General features: G+C 44.7%; 1 protein-coding gene across 2 annotated transcripts in view; it reads right to left on the bottom strand.

Moving 5' to 3' along the window:
- MYOF (myoferlin) overlaps positions 1-16777 on the bottom strand; it is a 123927-nt gene that overhangs the window by 100521 nt on the left and 6629 nt on the right. For both annotated transcript variants that reach the window (XM_090058807.1, XM_090058808.1), the window contains exons 2-3: positions 16529-16584; positions 14478-14569 (exon numbers count right to left, since the gene is read on the bottom strand). In XM_090058807.1, the coding sequence (XP_089914933.1) occupies positions 14478-14569; positions 16529-16584 (148 nt within the window). The remainder of the gene's footprint in view (positions 1-14477; positions 14570-16528; positions 16585-16777) is intronic.

Below are 16777 nucleotides of genomic sequence, written 5' to 3'. Positions count from 1 at the left end.
GGATAACACTGCCATATTGCCTGTCACTCAGTCCTGTAACAGTGTCATCTTCAAATCAGGCCTTTTTCTAAGTCCTAATAACTATATACATCAAAATTGTGTTGATTTCTTCTACATTGCTTTTCTCAACATGAACTTTCTGATCCACCTACACAGCTAAAATTGCCATACTTTCCTTCACTTATGGCAGAAGGCAGGGAACTTTGGCACATAAGACACTAACTGGTTAACATGTTTGTAGGCGATGGCCTTCTAAGTTGCCAACCTGCCCTGCCTTCTGCCTAACTTGACTAACATGGCTAACAACCTCTCTTAACTTACATTTGGGAGGAGTTCCACAAAACTACTTCCTTGTTCTCCTTCAAATTCCTATTTCAAACGCTTCTTGTTTGCTACACCTATAAAAACTGACAGTGTCTGTCTGTATACTCTCAACTGTCTGTATCCTTCTACTGTTTCTTGGCTTATTCTTAGATTTTAAGTTCTTTAGGGCAGGGATTTTTTGGGGGGGTTCTTTTTTGTATACTGCCAGGCATATAGAGGCTCTGCTCCATGACTATTGTTTTTAGGCACTATGATAATATAAATATCATTATAAAATGAAGAGGAGGAGTATGGAAAACAGCATGGATAACATACTCCTTCCTAACCAAGTGAGAAAGATCAAAGATCAACTCCTGGCTTCCCTCAAGTAGTGAAAGAAGCTAGTCTATTTAATCAGGAGAATACTGAAATCATCTATTGGGGAAATGGCTTTTTAAACATCCCCATGTTTAGGTACCCATGGTGCAGAACATAGGCAACTCCAGCTGCCTATGCTCTGCACTGTAAACCAGTGCCTCCATCTTGGGAGTGAGAACCTACCAGCTCTCCAGCTGCTGCTTCCATGAGTGCCCCAGGAACTTTAAAAACAACAACAAAATAACAGGTGTGTGCAACTGGGGCTCCCAGATGCATGTCTGACTTTTAAAGATCTGGGGCACAGTGAGACATTCTTTGATGTAGGGCTCATGGCACCCCTCCCCTCTGCCACCAGGGTTTGGGTGGGGGCCCCAGTCCCAGATCTAGCATGATCCCACTGATCAGACAGGGTGATCCAGCCTTTGAAGAGGGAGTAGATATTCCAGCTGCAAAAGCCCATCTGTAGGCAGTTATCTTGTGAGGGAGCAACTCGCTAGCAGTTAAAAACCTGAGGAAAAAGAGAGAATGCAGAGGGTATAGCAATTTGGAGAAGGAACTGCTTATGGCCAGGAGGCAAACTATGATGCAAGTAAGCTCACTGCCAGAAGAGATGAGAGTTTTGTTTGCTCATTTATTTGTTTACTTGGTGCAAAGATATTGTTTGTGTATAGAGAACTATTGAGGAACTCACAAGTGAGCAAAGCCAGCCTGCAAAGCAGCAGGTATGTCACCCTGCTTACACTCATGCTGGATCCCAACACACAGGTGAGCATCAGGGTCTGTCATGGGTCAGCTCCCACATCACACTTACAATTTAAGGTGTGTTATAAACTATATGCAAAGACATTATATGTTATATGTGGAACATCTTTGTGGCTTGTTTGCTCTATTATTACACCATAAAGTGTGGCAGAGTTGATGTTTATGGTACAATTAACACAAACACCTTATATGAAAATGATCCTGTTGTTAAATATGAGCTTCACCCAAAACCCTCACTCCAGAGAAAATATATTAACGAAGCCTACCTAAAAAGAGTGAAGCCGAATGATTCTGGAGAGAGAGAGAAAGAAAGGCTTTCCAAGGATAGATTTTTCTTTATTTTTTGAGAAGTTTCATAAATTCGCTAGTTGTATTTGATACAACTTGTAGGTTTGTTTGTTCTTTTAAATGAAAGTTTACCAAAACCATTCAATATATATGGGTGCACACTTGCTCAAATGATAATTAAAGAGAATTTGCAAAACCAAATAAAATTGGATTCACATATAATCTGAGTGACAGTCTCAATAACCACACCCTGACATCTCCTGACTTTAGTTTAAGAGCAGATGTACAATCAAGACACTTCTAAAATTTGCAACCTAAGTTCGCATTTTTTCACTTTTCTCAGCCGTGCCTAACTAAATTATGCTGGTGCACTTGTTTGATTATGTGGCAAATTTCAAACAGCACAACAGAAATCCTCTTGGGTTAAAATTTGAGCAGCATTTAAGGTCCTACTTGGATTTTGTCTGAAGTTTCCAATTTCAAAAGATAAATCAACTATTTGATGTGTTTCTTATATCAATGTTAGACATGTAGTGTCTTCCCTATGCTATTCAAGGGATGTTATTCTTTTACCTTTTAATATTACATTCAGAAAATTACTGATGACCAACTATTAAAGCAAGCACTGTAATTGTGACAACTAATTAATCCGTTGGTGCCGTGGTTAACACTTCCTCAGAAACCTAAATATCAAGAGAAGTGAAACACTGCATTCATGGCTGGATTAGGAAATCCTAGTTCACAGCACTGACCAATGAATTACCATTTCTCTCTTTTGAAGTAGCATTTTAGCTTTCTATGTAGCTCTCCTATGCCAGACTTCCAGTTCCTCTTCCCATATAACTGCAGTAATTCATTCATTTCAGTGGAGGCATACTAATATTTATCAGTTCAATATATGTCCTTTCTCTTCTCTTGAAATCCTTTGCCTTCTAGTTTAGAGGTTATTTTGTCAGAGGCTTATAACATCCATTCCCCATTGCAGTTGCTTTTCCATCATAAATTATAATACTTGCATCCAAACACTCCCATTGACAACATAGGTTAAACTACAGAGGTCAACCCTAGACCCTTGTCCCCCATCACAACAGCTGCTGCACCATCCAGTGCAGCAACTCACCCTTCCTTTTTGAAGCCATTCCAAGTGTGATTTTTCTCCTGACTCAGATCCAAGAGTCCATGCACATACATCCAGTTTCAGCAGAAGAATCTAAATACATTTCCAGCTAGGTTAATAGGTCAAATTTGGTTAAACAGTTGTGATTACAAATTTATGCTGCAGAGGACAGCTGCAGTTAATTGTCCTTGTTGTAGATTTAGTGACTGTAACTACACAGAAGGGTGTGTCCATCCTATTTTCCCTAGTTGCTCTGTTACTAACCACTCAGTCTTGAAAATATGAAAACCTGATAACATGCCTGCCTACAAATGGAATAAAATCACTTCACAACATTGTAACTTCCTGAAAAGACGGTGGTATTTCTAACTCTGTGATCTACTGTTTGCATTCAGTTGCTGAAAAAGATTCTAAATGTTACATTTTCTTCAAACTGTATATTCATTTTTCCCAGTAGAATGAGAGATTTCAAAGCCTTGAAAAGGCTAATATAACATAATATAAAACAGATGTTTTCTTCTCAGATATCTTTATGTTGGAAGAAACAGCTAAGCACTTAGTCATGTGAGAGCTCTCTCTGGCTATTTCTGTGGTGAATTTTAATATCATTGTGTCAAGTATTTTTTAAACTACTTTTCCAATAAGTTAGGCTATATGTCATAATTGAATGCTTGTCTGCTTTTAAAGGATCACTGCATTTCTGCACACAGTAGTAAATTCTGGGTCCAGGAAAATGGAAAAATATGCATAATGTTCACATTGTCCTAAATTCCAGAAATACACCACTGCAGCAAATAGTGTTTTAGTAGATATAGAAGCAGAGGAACAGAATTCATTCTCCTACATGGTATGATAATGGTCTGCGTGAATTACTGTACAGGGCCCCTACTCAATGATCTGTGCTGCCACACATCACCCTTCTGGATGGGAGAAAGGTCAGGGCTGATATGGTTCCTATGAATGCAGCACCATAACTTGAGGTGGGGAAGTGAGTCACCAGCTGCATCAGCCATTTCCTTAGCAGCAGTAGCTGGCCAGACAGACAGTTCTGTGCCAGAAGCAGTCAGGGATTTGAGTCCCCACTGACACCCCACTCTACCCCCACTCCAGTTCCTTCCCTCCTCGGGATTTTGTTTAGGGCATAAAGGCTGTTAGTTACTCCTCTATGTGAATGAGCCAGTGGTCAGGGGAAGGGGGATTGGGGCAAATCATGCTCCATTCTTTCCACCGAGCAAGGCAACTGAGTTTTGGAGTGGTGAGTAAACTAAGCCACAAGCTATGTAAATTACTGGCCCCACCTCACTCCACCGCAAGAAGAATTAAGCTAGGGAAAGGAGGAACTCTCCTTACAGCATAGCACAGCTGAAATGCTCCCTCATATTCAAAGCAGAGTCTAATAACTCAGTCTAGCCCTCCATAGTGCAAGATCAATATATGAATAAGAATGTTAGCTTACTGGCACAGTGGCACTGTTTGCCTTTCTGAAGCTAATGGTACTACTTGAGCAAGATGAACAACCTGTACTGGCTTTATGCAAGACTAGGCTTTCACTCCAGAAGGCCTAAATTCAATTCATGACATAAAATGCACAGGTCAAAGTAAATCTGGTAACCTCCTCCCAGGCTCCTTTATTTTTTATTTATTTTTAAATAAATTATATTGCTCCTCGAGTCTGGGTGTCATTGTTCCAGGCACTGCACTCTGTTGACTATCTATCTCTGGACTTTCATGTGTTTAACATAAACCAGTCTAATTTGCCAGGTTTTAAATTACTTAGCATCTTTTGCAAGTCCTATGATACTACTGGTCAGGGCTGGGATACACTGACCTCCCCTCTCCCCCCCCCAAGAAAACAAACCAAACCAAAACAAAACAAAACAAAAAAACAAGCCAGGAGGTTCCTGCACTGATTGTGGCTCACTTTATTGAATAATAGATTAATTCAGAATTATTTTTCTCTAATCTGATTCACAGCAATGGATAACAACTTAAACTATACAACTTGTAGGGAGTTCTTCAAATGTCTTAAGAGCTTCTAATATTTTTCTGTTTATACATATAAGGGCAAAATCCTCATTCCATTGAACTGGGAATTGTGCCAAATGTGGTGAAAAAGGAAGGCTCAGCTGTTTTAGGACTATACCATCAGACTCTTACAAAGTAAAAAATTAAAAACTCTCTTCATTATTGTGAATTTGTAAAATCATCCAGAAAAGGCAAGCCTAAGCACACAGAAACTAAGCACTTTAAGGAACAGAAATGCTGCATTTTATTATTACAGTACAATTTTGTGTGCAGCTGAATGTGTGATATACTTTTCTTTAAAATACAGAACAATTTCAGGTCCTCAGAGAACTCTTAACTGAACTTTTAGTTATCTTAGAGTTAACAACACTCTGAATAGTGAGCTCAACCAAAAGCCCTATTTATTTCTAAGCTAAATGAGTTTCATCTAGGACTGCTGAAAAATCATGAACATGAAACCCCACAATAAAGTTTATACCAAAACATAACATTCTTTGGATGTTTGGAATGCATTTTCCATGTTATTAACTGGGTACTGAAGTGTCTATGACACATTTAACAATGTCACTTAATTTTCCATAATTTATGTGGAGTAGTAAAAGAAGGTAAGATGCGTAAAAGGTTTGACTTTGAAGTGAGACTTCTGTTTTCTCATCTTAAGTTTTGTAATGGTAGCTATTTTAAAAATAGGGCCAACTTGCTGTACACACATCAAATGAATCTGTCCATGACCCTAAAACAGTTAGTGATTGTAAAATAGTTATTTCACCATCCTCCTTTTTATTTTGCACAATGTACTTTTCCTAGCTCTGTATGTGGAAGTCACTTTCCCAGACATTTTTTTCTTTGTTCGTTTTTATTTGTACATGAGATACATACCTGGGAGCTAATTCTGGTCCATTAACAAACAATATTTATGACAATCAGCCCTTGATCATTCTTATGTGAAATGTAAACATATACCCAGCTGATGTTTGCAAATATAACAGCAAATAAGGAAACGATGATCCAGTTTGAAAATACAAGGAATAGCTGGATTCTTGCTCCAATCACTGAGTTGATCCAATTTAAAGCTTCAGATAAGAACCCTACTATATTTAGTGTTATGATGAAGAGCTCATCACAAGACCTAGGAGGCCTGGTAGGCTTTCCTATTCAGGTTTCTTCCTTCTACATCCAGCTCTCTAAAGTGTCTGAGGTCAAAGGCCTGCAATGTATTTCAGGTATTTCTAACCTAGATGAATCTCTAGAGGTTGGACCCTCAGTGACTAAATGGTGGGGTGAAGGAGATACCATCAAAGATAGGAGGGCTATTTAGATATAAGAAAATGTCTCCAGTAGCATTCTTACAAATAAATCAAGGAAATAAAGTTTACATGAAACTACTATAAAGTACGTGCAAACTGGTTGGATCATCATGCTCAAAGAGTAATTGTCAATGGCTCAAAGTTTAAGTGGAATTTCCCAAGAGTCTTTTTTAGGTCCACTACTGTTCAATATTTTAATTATTTACTTCAAAAATGAAATTGAGTGCATACATATTAAATTTAGCTACTTTGAAGGATGAAATTAAGATGGAAAATGACCTTGAAAATTTGGAAGAAATGTTTGAAATAAATAGGATGAAATTCTGAAAGTACACGTGCAAAGTACTGCACTTAGTGAGGAAAAAATGCATAAATATAAAATGTACAAATACAAGTTAGGGACTGACTTGCTAAATTGTAGTACTGCAAAAGAGGACACAAGAATTACAGTGGACTGCAACGTGAATAAGAATCAACAGTGTAGTAGTGTTTTTAAACACTAATAGCATGCTGGGAGGTATTAATAACAGTGTTGCATGCAATTTATGGAAAAATTATTCTTTCACTCTTTTCAGTACTGGTGAAGTTGAATTTGGAGTAATATGTCCAGGATACAGCACTATACTTCAAGATAAGTGGGGCCCCCCCCACCACCAAAAAAAACCAAACCAAAACAAACCCAACACATTGCAGCATGGTAAGTGGGTCAGGGCTATACAGTTCACTGGTTAAACCTTCCAGACAACCACAAGATGCAGCAGGAGCCAAGAAGTAAACACTTTGGGTGAGTATTCTGGTTCTTTGCCTCCCACAGTCACTCATTTACACCCCCGTGCTGCATGAAGTCCTTTGACTTGTTTGTTCAGGATATGGTATTTGTGTCATCACCTCAGAAAATATATATTATGATTCTTAAATTAAAAAGACAAAATGCAGAAGACATGAAAGATCAGATGTAATCAAGAGTATTCCTTTTGTTAAAACTATAGGTGGTAAAATGCTGAAAGTTGTCTAGGAGCTACAATAATATAAATAACTAATAACAATTATAGAATGTTGGCTACATATACTGCACAGTGATATACTAAATGATGCATATTTCATTGCTCTGAAGCCTTTTTATGCACATCATTTGCATTTGTATTTTGTCAAGCTGAAAATCTTTATTGCATGGCATCTTATCTATTCCAAACAGGACAGTTTTTTATTCCAGGAAACATGCAATCCTTTTGCAAAAAATTATCATCTGGACTTTTTAATAAGTACTCTATGGGCACATCTACATGAGAGGCTTTACTGCACAGAGGCTTTACTGCACAGTAAGTGTCACTGTCTACATGTAAAGACCTTTACTGCACAATAATTTGCCAATGTAGATAGCAAATTAATTCTCAAGTAGTTACTACGCAGTAAGCCACTTGTAGACTGCCACTCAGGAGCAAATTTGTTCCCGATCAGTCAGGCAGCAGAGGTGGGAGATTGCCCCTGGGAGTTGCCTGCTGCCACTCTGGTGGTGAAGCCCAGGTCAAACAATGTCCCTTTACCCCAGCAGCTGGGAGCTCCTGGCCCCAGCTCCACAATCGTAGAGCAGGAGCTAGAATATCCATCCCCAGAGCCCACCCCAGCAGCAGGCAGCTTTCAGGGGCAGGAAGAAATAGAGGAGCTTGCTGCACAGAAAGAATTTCCTCTCCACCCAGGAGGTGGCTGGGACAATTCCTGGCCAGCCCTGGGCTTTGCATGAAAATATCTGCACATGCAGCTTGGGGCTGACCAGGAACTGTCCCAGTCTGGGGCAGGTCCCAGCCCTGCAATGCTTTCCCAGGCCCGTGCCCTGATCGGGCAATTGAGGCACGAGGCTTGGAAAGAGCTGTGGGGGAGGGGCAGGTCCCAGCCCCCTGCCCCAATCCACTAGTGGGGCAGCAAGCAGCGAGCCCCTGGATTCCCCACGCAGCTGCAGGCATGCTGCTAGCTGCCCCACCTGTGCATTGGGGCGGGGGCTGGGACCTACCCCTCCCCTACAGCTTCTTCCAATCGCAGTGGCCCGAACTGGGGCTGGACGTTCCCTGCTGTCAGGGCAGAGGGACATTGCTCCAGCCCAGGCTCTGCCACTGGAGCCCACTCTGTCAGCAGGCAGCTCCCAGGGGCAGGAAGCAACCTCTCAGCCCCCACCAGAAGATAGCTATCTCCTGCCAGCCCCTGGGCTAGCACCCAGGGGGAGCCTGGAGCTCCTCCTGGCTGCTGCAGAGGGACAGACAGGGTGGGAGCAACCCTCTCTGGGCTGCTGCATTTGGAAGCAAACCTGCTCCCAATGGCCTGCTTGTGTAGACACCTGCCCATGGTGGATTTACTCTGCAGTAAATTACTAAGGAGTAAACCCATCCAGCAGCATTTGCACATTTAGATGTGCCCAGTGTTGCATTATAACTTGTTTTAGCTATAGTCACCCATTTAATTTACAGGAATTAAAGTATTCCACTTCATTTTAGCTTTCAAACTTATATGGATTATATATATTTAAAATATACAGCTTTCAATTTTAAACAATTCAAGGACTAAAATCTTGGCATGAGTTTATACTTTATATTTGTTATAAAATGAAATGTATTAGATTGCATCTAAACAAATAAAAACTCTGCAACACATAACTACCAACTTAAAACAAACAGGATTTCAATACTCTAGACCTTTTACATTATAAATTTCTTTTTTCTTGTCTAAGATATGCTTTTCACAGGGTGACTGTTTCCTCTGTCATTTACAGTAAAATTAAACACAGAACTATGTTGGGTTTTTTATAAAGTTTTCCACTAGGAAAACTTTTTAAATGTACCTCTTTTTTTTATGGAAGAGGTGCATTAATGTACCTCTTCCAGCCAAAGAGAAATTGGATACATTATTTTTATTTTAGTGACAGCATATCAATGCTTCCCCTAGTATTCATCCATACATGTATAAGTGTGACTATCTTTCATTTATTTTCTTAGTGTATACACACTGACATAGTTTTGAAACTAATAAAAGCAGGGTATCTGACTCTTATCTGAAGTACTTTTGGTCAGATGCATTTGGGACCCTTATCCAAAGCCCACTGTAATCAGTTGCCTGGATGAAACTTTTTTCTCTAACCTCACAAGGAGGAATTAAAAAAACAAGGGACAGATCTAATGAAGAACTTAGACAACTAAAAGGAGAACGCCACAACGTACAAATTCTAGATCAGGGCTTCCCAACCTTTTCCTCAGCATGGCCCCCCACCCCCACATGACCCTCACTCCCTACCCATAGCTCTCCACTCCCACTGGTGCCCCTCACTTGCATCCTGAAGCCCTCTGCCTCCCCCCCCCACCCCTCCTGGAGGGGGCACCCAGCTGTCAGAGCTACAGGACCAAGGCAAGGACCCACAACCCTCTGCTCCCCTCCCCCAACAGCTCCAGAGCCTTGGCTGCCACCCATGGGAGATGGCGGCTTCTGCAGCCAAAGTGGAGCACAGAGCCCAGCTGCTCCTACTCCACTTCCCCTGAGGACAGCATGGCTGGAGCAGAGCCTGTGATGTGGGGAGGATGCTGGCTGCCTGCTGCAGGCGTGGGGCTCCCCGCCCTACTGCCCTCCCCCCGGGGGCCTTTCTGGCCCAGCAGGTGGGACGTGGGACAGGAGGGCAGAAAGGTTCAGTGCCGCTGCCATGGGAAGGCACCCCCTACCCACCTGGTATCAGTAGCACTGGTGGCAGCACAGAGTTTTGCCCCCCACTGCTGCTTGGCAGGCAGGGAGTACCTTGCCATGGCTGGTATGGGGCTCCCAGCAGTGGCACCGAGCCTTCCTGCCCTGCTTTGCCATGGAGGCCCTGGGGGGAGGATTTTCATAGATTTCATAGACATCAGGGCTGGAAGGGACCTCGGGATATCATCGAGTCCAGTCCCCTGCCCAAAGGGCAGGAAGTCAGCTGGGGTCATAGGATCCCAGCAAGATAAGCATCCAATTTACTCTTGAAGGTGTTCAATGTAGGTGCTTGAACCACCTCCGCTGGCAGACTGTTCCAGACCTTGGGGGCTCGGACAGTAAAGAAATTCTTCCTTATGTCCAGCCTGAAACGGTCTTGCAGGAGTTTGTGACCGTTCGACCTCGTCATCCCTTGGGGCGCTCTGGTGAACAGACGTTCTCCCAGATCCTGGTGGTCATCCCTGATAAACTTATAGGTGGCCATCAGATCACCCCTGAGCCTGCGCTCTTCCAGGCTAAAGAGTCCCATGTCTCTCAGCCTATCATCGTAAGATCTGTTTTCCTGACCTCTGATCATGCGCTTGGCTCTCCTCTGGACTCTCTCAAGCTTCTCCACATCCTTTTTGAATTGTGGAGCCCAAAACTGGACGCAGTACTCCAGCTGCGGCCTCACCAAGGCCGAGTACAAGGGGAGAATGACGTCCCGGGATTTGCTCGAGAAGCATCTATGGATGCAAGCCAGTGTTTTGGTTGCTTTACTAGCCGCAGCATCGCATTGCAGGCTCATGTTCATCTTGTGGTCAATGATGACCCCCAAGTCTCTTTCTTCTGTAGTGCTATCCAACGTAGCACTGCCGAGCCTATAAGGATACTGCAGGTTTTTCCTCCCAAGGTGGAGAACCTTGCATTTTTCGGTGTTAAACACCATCAGGTTCTCATCTGCCCATTTGCTGAGCTCGTCCAGGTCAGCCTGGATCACCCGCCTATCTTCTGGCATGGATGCTTTGCCCCAAAGTTTGGTGTCATCGGCGAACTTGGCCAGTCCACTCCTGACTCCAATGTCCACATCATTAATGAAGATGTTGAACAATATGGGTCCAAGAACAGAGCCCTGAGGGACCCCACTGGTCACAGGGCACCATGATGAGTGACTGCCATCAATTACAACCCTCTGGGTCCGAACACGGAGCCAATTTCCCAGCCAGCAGATCGTGGTGGAGCCAAGGCCACAACTGGCCAGTTTGGCCAAGAAGTGATCATGGGATACCAGATCAAAAGCTTTTTTGAAGTCAAGATATATGACATCAATCTCTTCTCCCTTGTCCAGGTGATAGGTCACCCGGTCATAGAAGGAAATGAGATTGGTCAAACAAGACCTACCCGCAACAAACCCGTGCTGGCTATCCCTTAGGATGTTAGCCTGGGCCAGTCCATCAAGGATGGCCTCCTTAATAAACTTTTCTAAGATCTTCCCCAGGATAGAAGTCAGGCTAATGGGCCTGTAGTTAGGCGGATCCACTCTCCTCCCTTTCTTGAAGATCGGCACCACATTGGCCTTCTTCCAGTCTTCGGGCACTGCACCAGAGTGCCAGGAGTTTTCAAAGATCCATGCCAGGGGCTGGGCTATGACGCTTGCCAGCTCTTTAAGTAACCTGGGGTGCAGATTGTCAGGGCCGGCTGACTTGAAGGTATCCAGCTTCTCAAGGTGTTCCTTCACGAGGTCAGCATTTATGGAGGGTAGGGGATCCCCATCACCTGGATCTCCCTGTCCCATAGCAGGCATGGGCATCCCATGGGACTGATGAAAGACTGATGCAAAGTACCTATTTAATAGGTTGGCTTTTTCCTGGGCGTCAGTTGTCAGTTGCCCCATCTGGTTTAGCAGGGGTCCAACGTTGCCCTTGCTTTTCCTCCGGCTCCCCACATATCTGAAAAAGGACTTTTTGTTGTCCTTGATGCTTGAAGCTAGTTGGAGTTCAGTTGCAGCCTTGGCTTTCCTGGTTTGCTCCCTGCAGGACCAGACCAGCGCAGAATAATTCTCCTTGGAGGTGAATCCTGTCCTCCATCCTTTGTAGGCTTTCCTTTTTAGCTGTAGGAGGTCCGCTAGGTCCCTAGAGAGCCAGGAGGGCTGCTGTGCCTTCTTGCTGCCTTTCCTCCGAGTTGGAATAGATTTAGCTTGTGCATTGAGGATCGCTTCTTTGAGAAGCAACCACTCTTCTCGAACTCCCATCTCCCTGGGGTCATGGTCCCTGAGGGCCTGACCGACAAGCCTCTTGAGCTTGTCAAAGTCGGCTTTTCTGAAGTCAAGAACTTCTGTGTTGCTGACTGATTTGCCAGCTTTACAGCGGATGGTGAAGGTGATCAGCTCATGGTTGCTGTCACCCAGCTTTCCATCAATCACTAGGTCACCGATTAGGTCGTCCCCCGTAGCCAGTACCAGGTCGAGGAGCGCTTTGCCTCTCGTTGACCCATAGACTTCTTGAGTCAGGTAGAGGTCATCCACGCATGAGAGAAAGCTTTGCGACCACTTAGATTTTGCTGAGTGATCTTCCCACGAGATGTCCGGGTAATTGAAGTCACCCATGACAACCAAGGTCCTGGAGCAAGCGGCCTCAGTCAGTTCCCGGGCGAACTCCTGGTCAAGCTCAGGAGTTTGAGTGGGAGGTCTGTAGTAGACTCCCACCGTTGTGTCCCCTGTGCCGTATTCCCCATGAATTTTTACCCAGAGGGTCTCTAGCTGTCCATGCTGGTCGCCAACATCAGCTTGCAGGGACATGTAGCTTTCCTTGACATAGAGAGCTACACCCCCGCCCCTTTTGTCAGCACGATCCCTCCTGTACAGGGTATAGCCCTCTATACCTGTGGTCCAGTCATGGGTGGAGTCCCACCAGGTCTCCGTTATCCCAATGACGTCATAATTCTTTGCACTGAGCAGGAGGATGAGCTCCTCCCGCTTGTTGCCCAGGCTCCTGGCATTAGTGTACAGGCAGGCAAGTGTCCCCTGGGGAGGTTGTTGCCTTGCCCACAGATTGTGACAGGGCTGGGGCAGGGGTGGGCTCCCTTAAGTGCCTTGGTCTGCTGGCTTTGCAAGGGTTGCTCAGCGGGCCAGCAGTGGCAGTAGTCCCCCCATCCCCCAGCAGGCTTAGTTTAAAGCCCGGTGGAGCAGGTCAGCCAGCCTGGCTGAGAAGAGCCTCCTCCCCAGGGGAGAGAGGTGAAGGCCATCTCTTCCCAGCAGCTCGCTGCCTCTCTCACCAAAGAGCAGGCTGTGGTCTTGGAAGCCAAAGCCTTCCCGATGACAACAGCTCCGCAGTCTTTGATTCACTGCGTGGATCCTCCTCTCCCTCCTCAGCCCATAGCCCGAGACTGGGAGGATCGACGAAAACACCACCTGAGCTCCCAGACCCCTAAGCCCCACTCCCAAATCCCTGTAGCACCTCATGATCTGGCTGGGGGTGCTCCGAGCCGTGTCATTGGTGCCCACGTGAATAAGGAGCATGGGGTAGTGGTCTGTGAGCTGTGGGATCCTCTCCGCAATGTCTCGGATGCGGGCCCCCAGGAAGCAGCAGACTTCCCGGGCTAAGGGGTCGGGGCGGCAGATTGCCCCCTCAGTGCCCCGCAGGATGGAGTCTCCCACAACAAACACCTTTCGCTTTGTCTTGGGGATAGCAGGGTGTGGAGCCCTGAGCCCACAGTGGGCAACCCAGATCCACCCCCACTCCATGCACAAGTCTACGGGGCATGTGCCTCCCTCCCATGCCTCCCTCCCCAAGAATGCATGACTCCATTATTTTTATCACTGCAACCCCAAGGTTGGGAACAGCTGTTCTGTATGTTTGACTCCCAGGACCTTGTGTTAAGTGCTGAAGCTTCCTAAGTCTGGAAGTGCGCATATGTAGCAGCTGGTAGTGTTTTAGATTGCAATGTTGGATTGCAGTACTTATGGTAAATTCCACCAAAGTCCTACTTTAAGCACCTAATTTCCTTTTGGAACTGGCTCTGTGTAACTGTCTGTACCTCAGATCAAATACACAGTGAAGGCTGAAATCCTGACCCAGAGCAGCAACTGAGGAATACTGGTCAGAGGCAAAGAAAAGGACAATTGGTGTAAGACAGGGGAACACAAATTAAAATTTATTGAGGGATGCATTAATTGAGGTACACTCTGTTATGACGGACTACTGCTACTGACATGCCTCCACCTGTCAGCAAGCTGGAAACAACTACAAATGCAGGTGTGTGCATAGATCAACAAAATACTGCCCAGTGAGGACAAAGGATCCACTGTTTTCTTTTAAAATCCCCTTTTCATTTAATAGAGCAATCTAACAACCAATTAGGGCAGGCCACTAAAATGGGGACCTATGAACTGCATATGACCCTCTAGTCTACAGTATATATTGTGCACCCCGGTCTAGGATGTCTAAGCAATTATGATATCACAATAAAATAACAGCAAATTCAAAGCAGCAATCTAACTGAAACAGTTATTTGTTTTTAGAAAAGTATCAGATCTACTTTTACTTGGACTTTTGAATTGCATTTGCATTTGGAGGTGTTTGACAAGGAGTAAAACAACATACTTGTTTTGTCCAATTGTTTCAAAATCTTTCACAACAATTGTCAAGGATGATGAAATATCCAGAGCTATCCCTTTCAGATCAAATTCGAGAATCTGTTCAAAGAGATTAAAGCAACAATAGTCATTACAGATAAAATATAGTCTCTCTTAACAATATGATCACAAACAACACTATTCTTGAATAAGCATGACAGTTAGTGATACAATCAGACCTGCCTGAACTTACATGTGGGTACTTGAAAAGCAGAAAATCTTAGAACCTCTCTGTAGTACCATTGTGACTTTTTATTGGTAATTTAGAATTTAAAAGTTGAGTCTCAATATTACTGCACAACAGTAATCTACTGATTCCACTCCTGCATACCAACATAAGTCATTTATTTTCATTCATAGGACCTAATCCTGCTCCCGTTGCAATCCTGGGATGAAAAAAGTTGCCATTTTGATTTCATGTAGTTGTTTGTGGGTTTTTGCACACTAGTTTGCATAAACTGTGGTGATGGCCTCTGACTTTCATTGCTTTCTCTTTATAACATTATAAGTTTATAGGACCCCCCACCAATAGATGCATTAATCATGAAAAATGTGCTTAGTGTACTATTAATCATCAAAGTGGAAGTGCTTATATAAAGGACCCAATTATATTCTCATTGTTACCAATGGCAGAACACCCTCCAGCTATATCTACACTGCAGCATCAGTAAGCTTCCACTGGGCTATTCACAAGCATTTTCAGCTTATCCACTCCCATAAACATGTACTCTGAGCACAGAAACATACTGGTGAAGATTCTCCAGGACCAGGCCCTGCAGGCATTCACAAGTCCTCAGTCTCTGGTGTGTTTGAAAAAAGTGGCTGTGGAAATGCATCTTCACCAGCAAATGTCAAGGTTTGGAGCATGACTTTGGAATGGATGGATGGAGCATGCTCAGGGGCATCTCTGGTAGGACAACCTGCTGCTATAGTGTAGATGTGCCCTTTGACTTCAAGAGGAACTAGATCGGGGCAGGCAATTATTTCTGGCAGAGGGCCACTTACTGAGGTTCGGCAAGCTGTCGAGGGCTGCATAGGTAGCCCTGCCCCTTGGTCACCATCTTGGGACCAATGTCCCAATGTCTCAGGGCCAGCATCGGTGGGGCCCAGAGCGGGGCGCAAGCTGGCAGGAGTCTGCAGAGCTGGGCTGGGCTGCACCAGCAGGGGGTCGGGGGTGGAGCTGGCCTGACTCCATAGAGCCACTACTGGCTGGGACCCTGTACTCCTGCTGATCTGCTCTGGGCCCTGCCGGTGCTGGCCCTGGGACACTGGTGTGGGCCCCACGCACCCGCTCACTCCCAGTGCCCCCCACCCCCATGGTACAGGTGGGGGGGTAGTGTGCAGGCCCACCCCCCCGCTCGCCAGCAGGGAACAAGCTGGTGCTGAGCATTGGGTAAAGCAGCCCCTCGCCCACCCCATGGCCGGTGCCCTGTGCTGCAGCCGCTCGCAGCCCATGTGGGGCTGCCTGTGCCTGCTCAGGACAGCCCCGCACAGGCTGCGAGCAGCTGCAGCAGGGAGCGCCGGCCACAGGGTGGTTGAAGGGCCACTTTCCCCTGGGCTTAGCTTTTTTCTGGGCTCCTTTCATGCCCACAGTCCTCCCCTGCCCTTCCCTCCCCCACCCATTACCTGAGTTTTTGGCATGAGAACAGCCACATGGTCCCAGGCCAGAAACCCCTGCAGAGGCTTCTGACTGGGGGGGGGGCCCTGCTATTGTGGAAGCCCTCTGGGCTTCCCCTGGGTCCTACTGCCTGCCCCTGGATCCTGTCATTTTTTACAGGAACCAAAAAGAGATAAATATTGATTTTCTAAATTTTCAAGTGCCCCAGGGGCTGTATTTTGCCTGCTTCTAAACTAGATGATAGTCATCTGTTATTACTCAAAAGGTAATATGATACAATTCCGATAGATCATCCCACTTTGTGCCTACTTGTTTGGCTGTGAACTACCGTATAAGAAAGCATTTCCCTTTATAGAAGTACTGTAGTATATACAAAAAAAAACATTAAGAGAATAGGTCACCTCATTCCAAACAGGATTGAGTTCACTATCAATTTTCTTTGTTTTCTTTTTTTCATCTGCAAATGAAAATAAAATGTAATTGTTTATATCTATGAAAAGGATCAAATTATCAAGTAAAATATTTTTAAACCCTTCCTTTTCCTTTGTGTAAGAGTTTTAGTTTTAAAGAAAACTTTGAGCATTGGGTAAAACAGCCCCTTTGCAAAGGAATAACTCTTTTAAAACAAGCAAGCAAAGAAATAAACCACA

This window comes from Crocodylus siamensis, chromosome 7, assembly GCF_052110815.1.
Source record: "Crocodylus siamensis isolate JL-2025a chromosome 7, ASM5211081v1, whole genome shotgun sequence".
Lineage (NCBI taxonomy): Eukaryota > Metazoa > Chordata > Crocodylia > Crocodylidae > Crocodylus > Crocodylus siamensis.
Note: the sequence above shows the minus strand (reverse complement) of the source record. Positions and strands in the feature narration are given on the sequence as shown.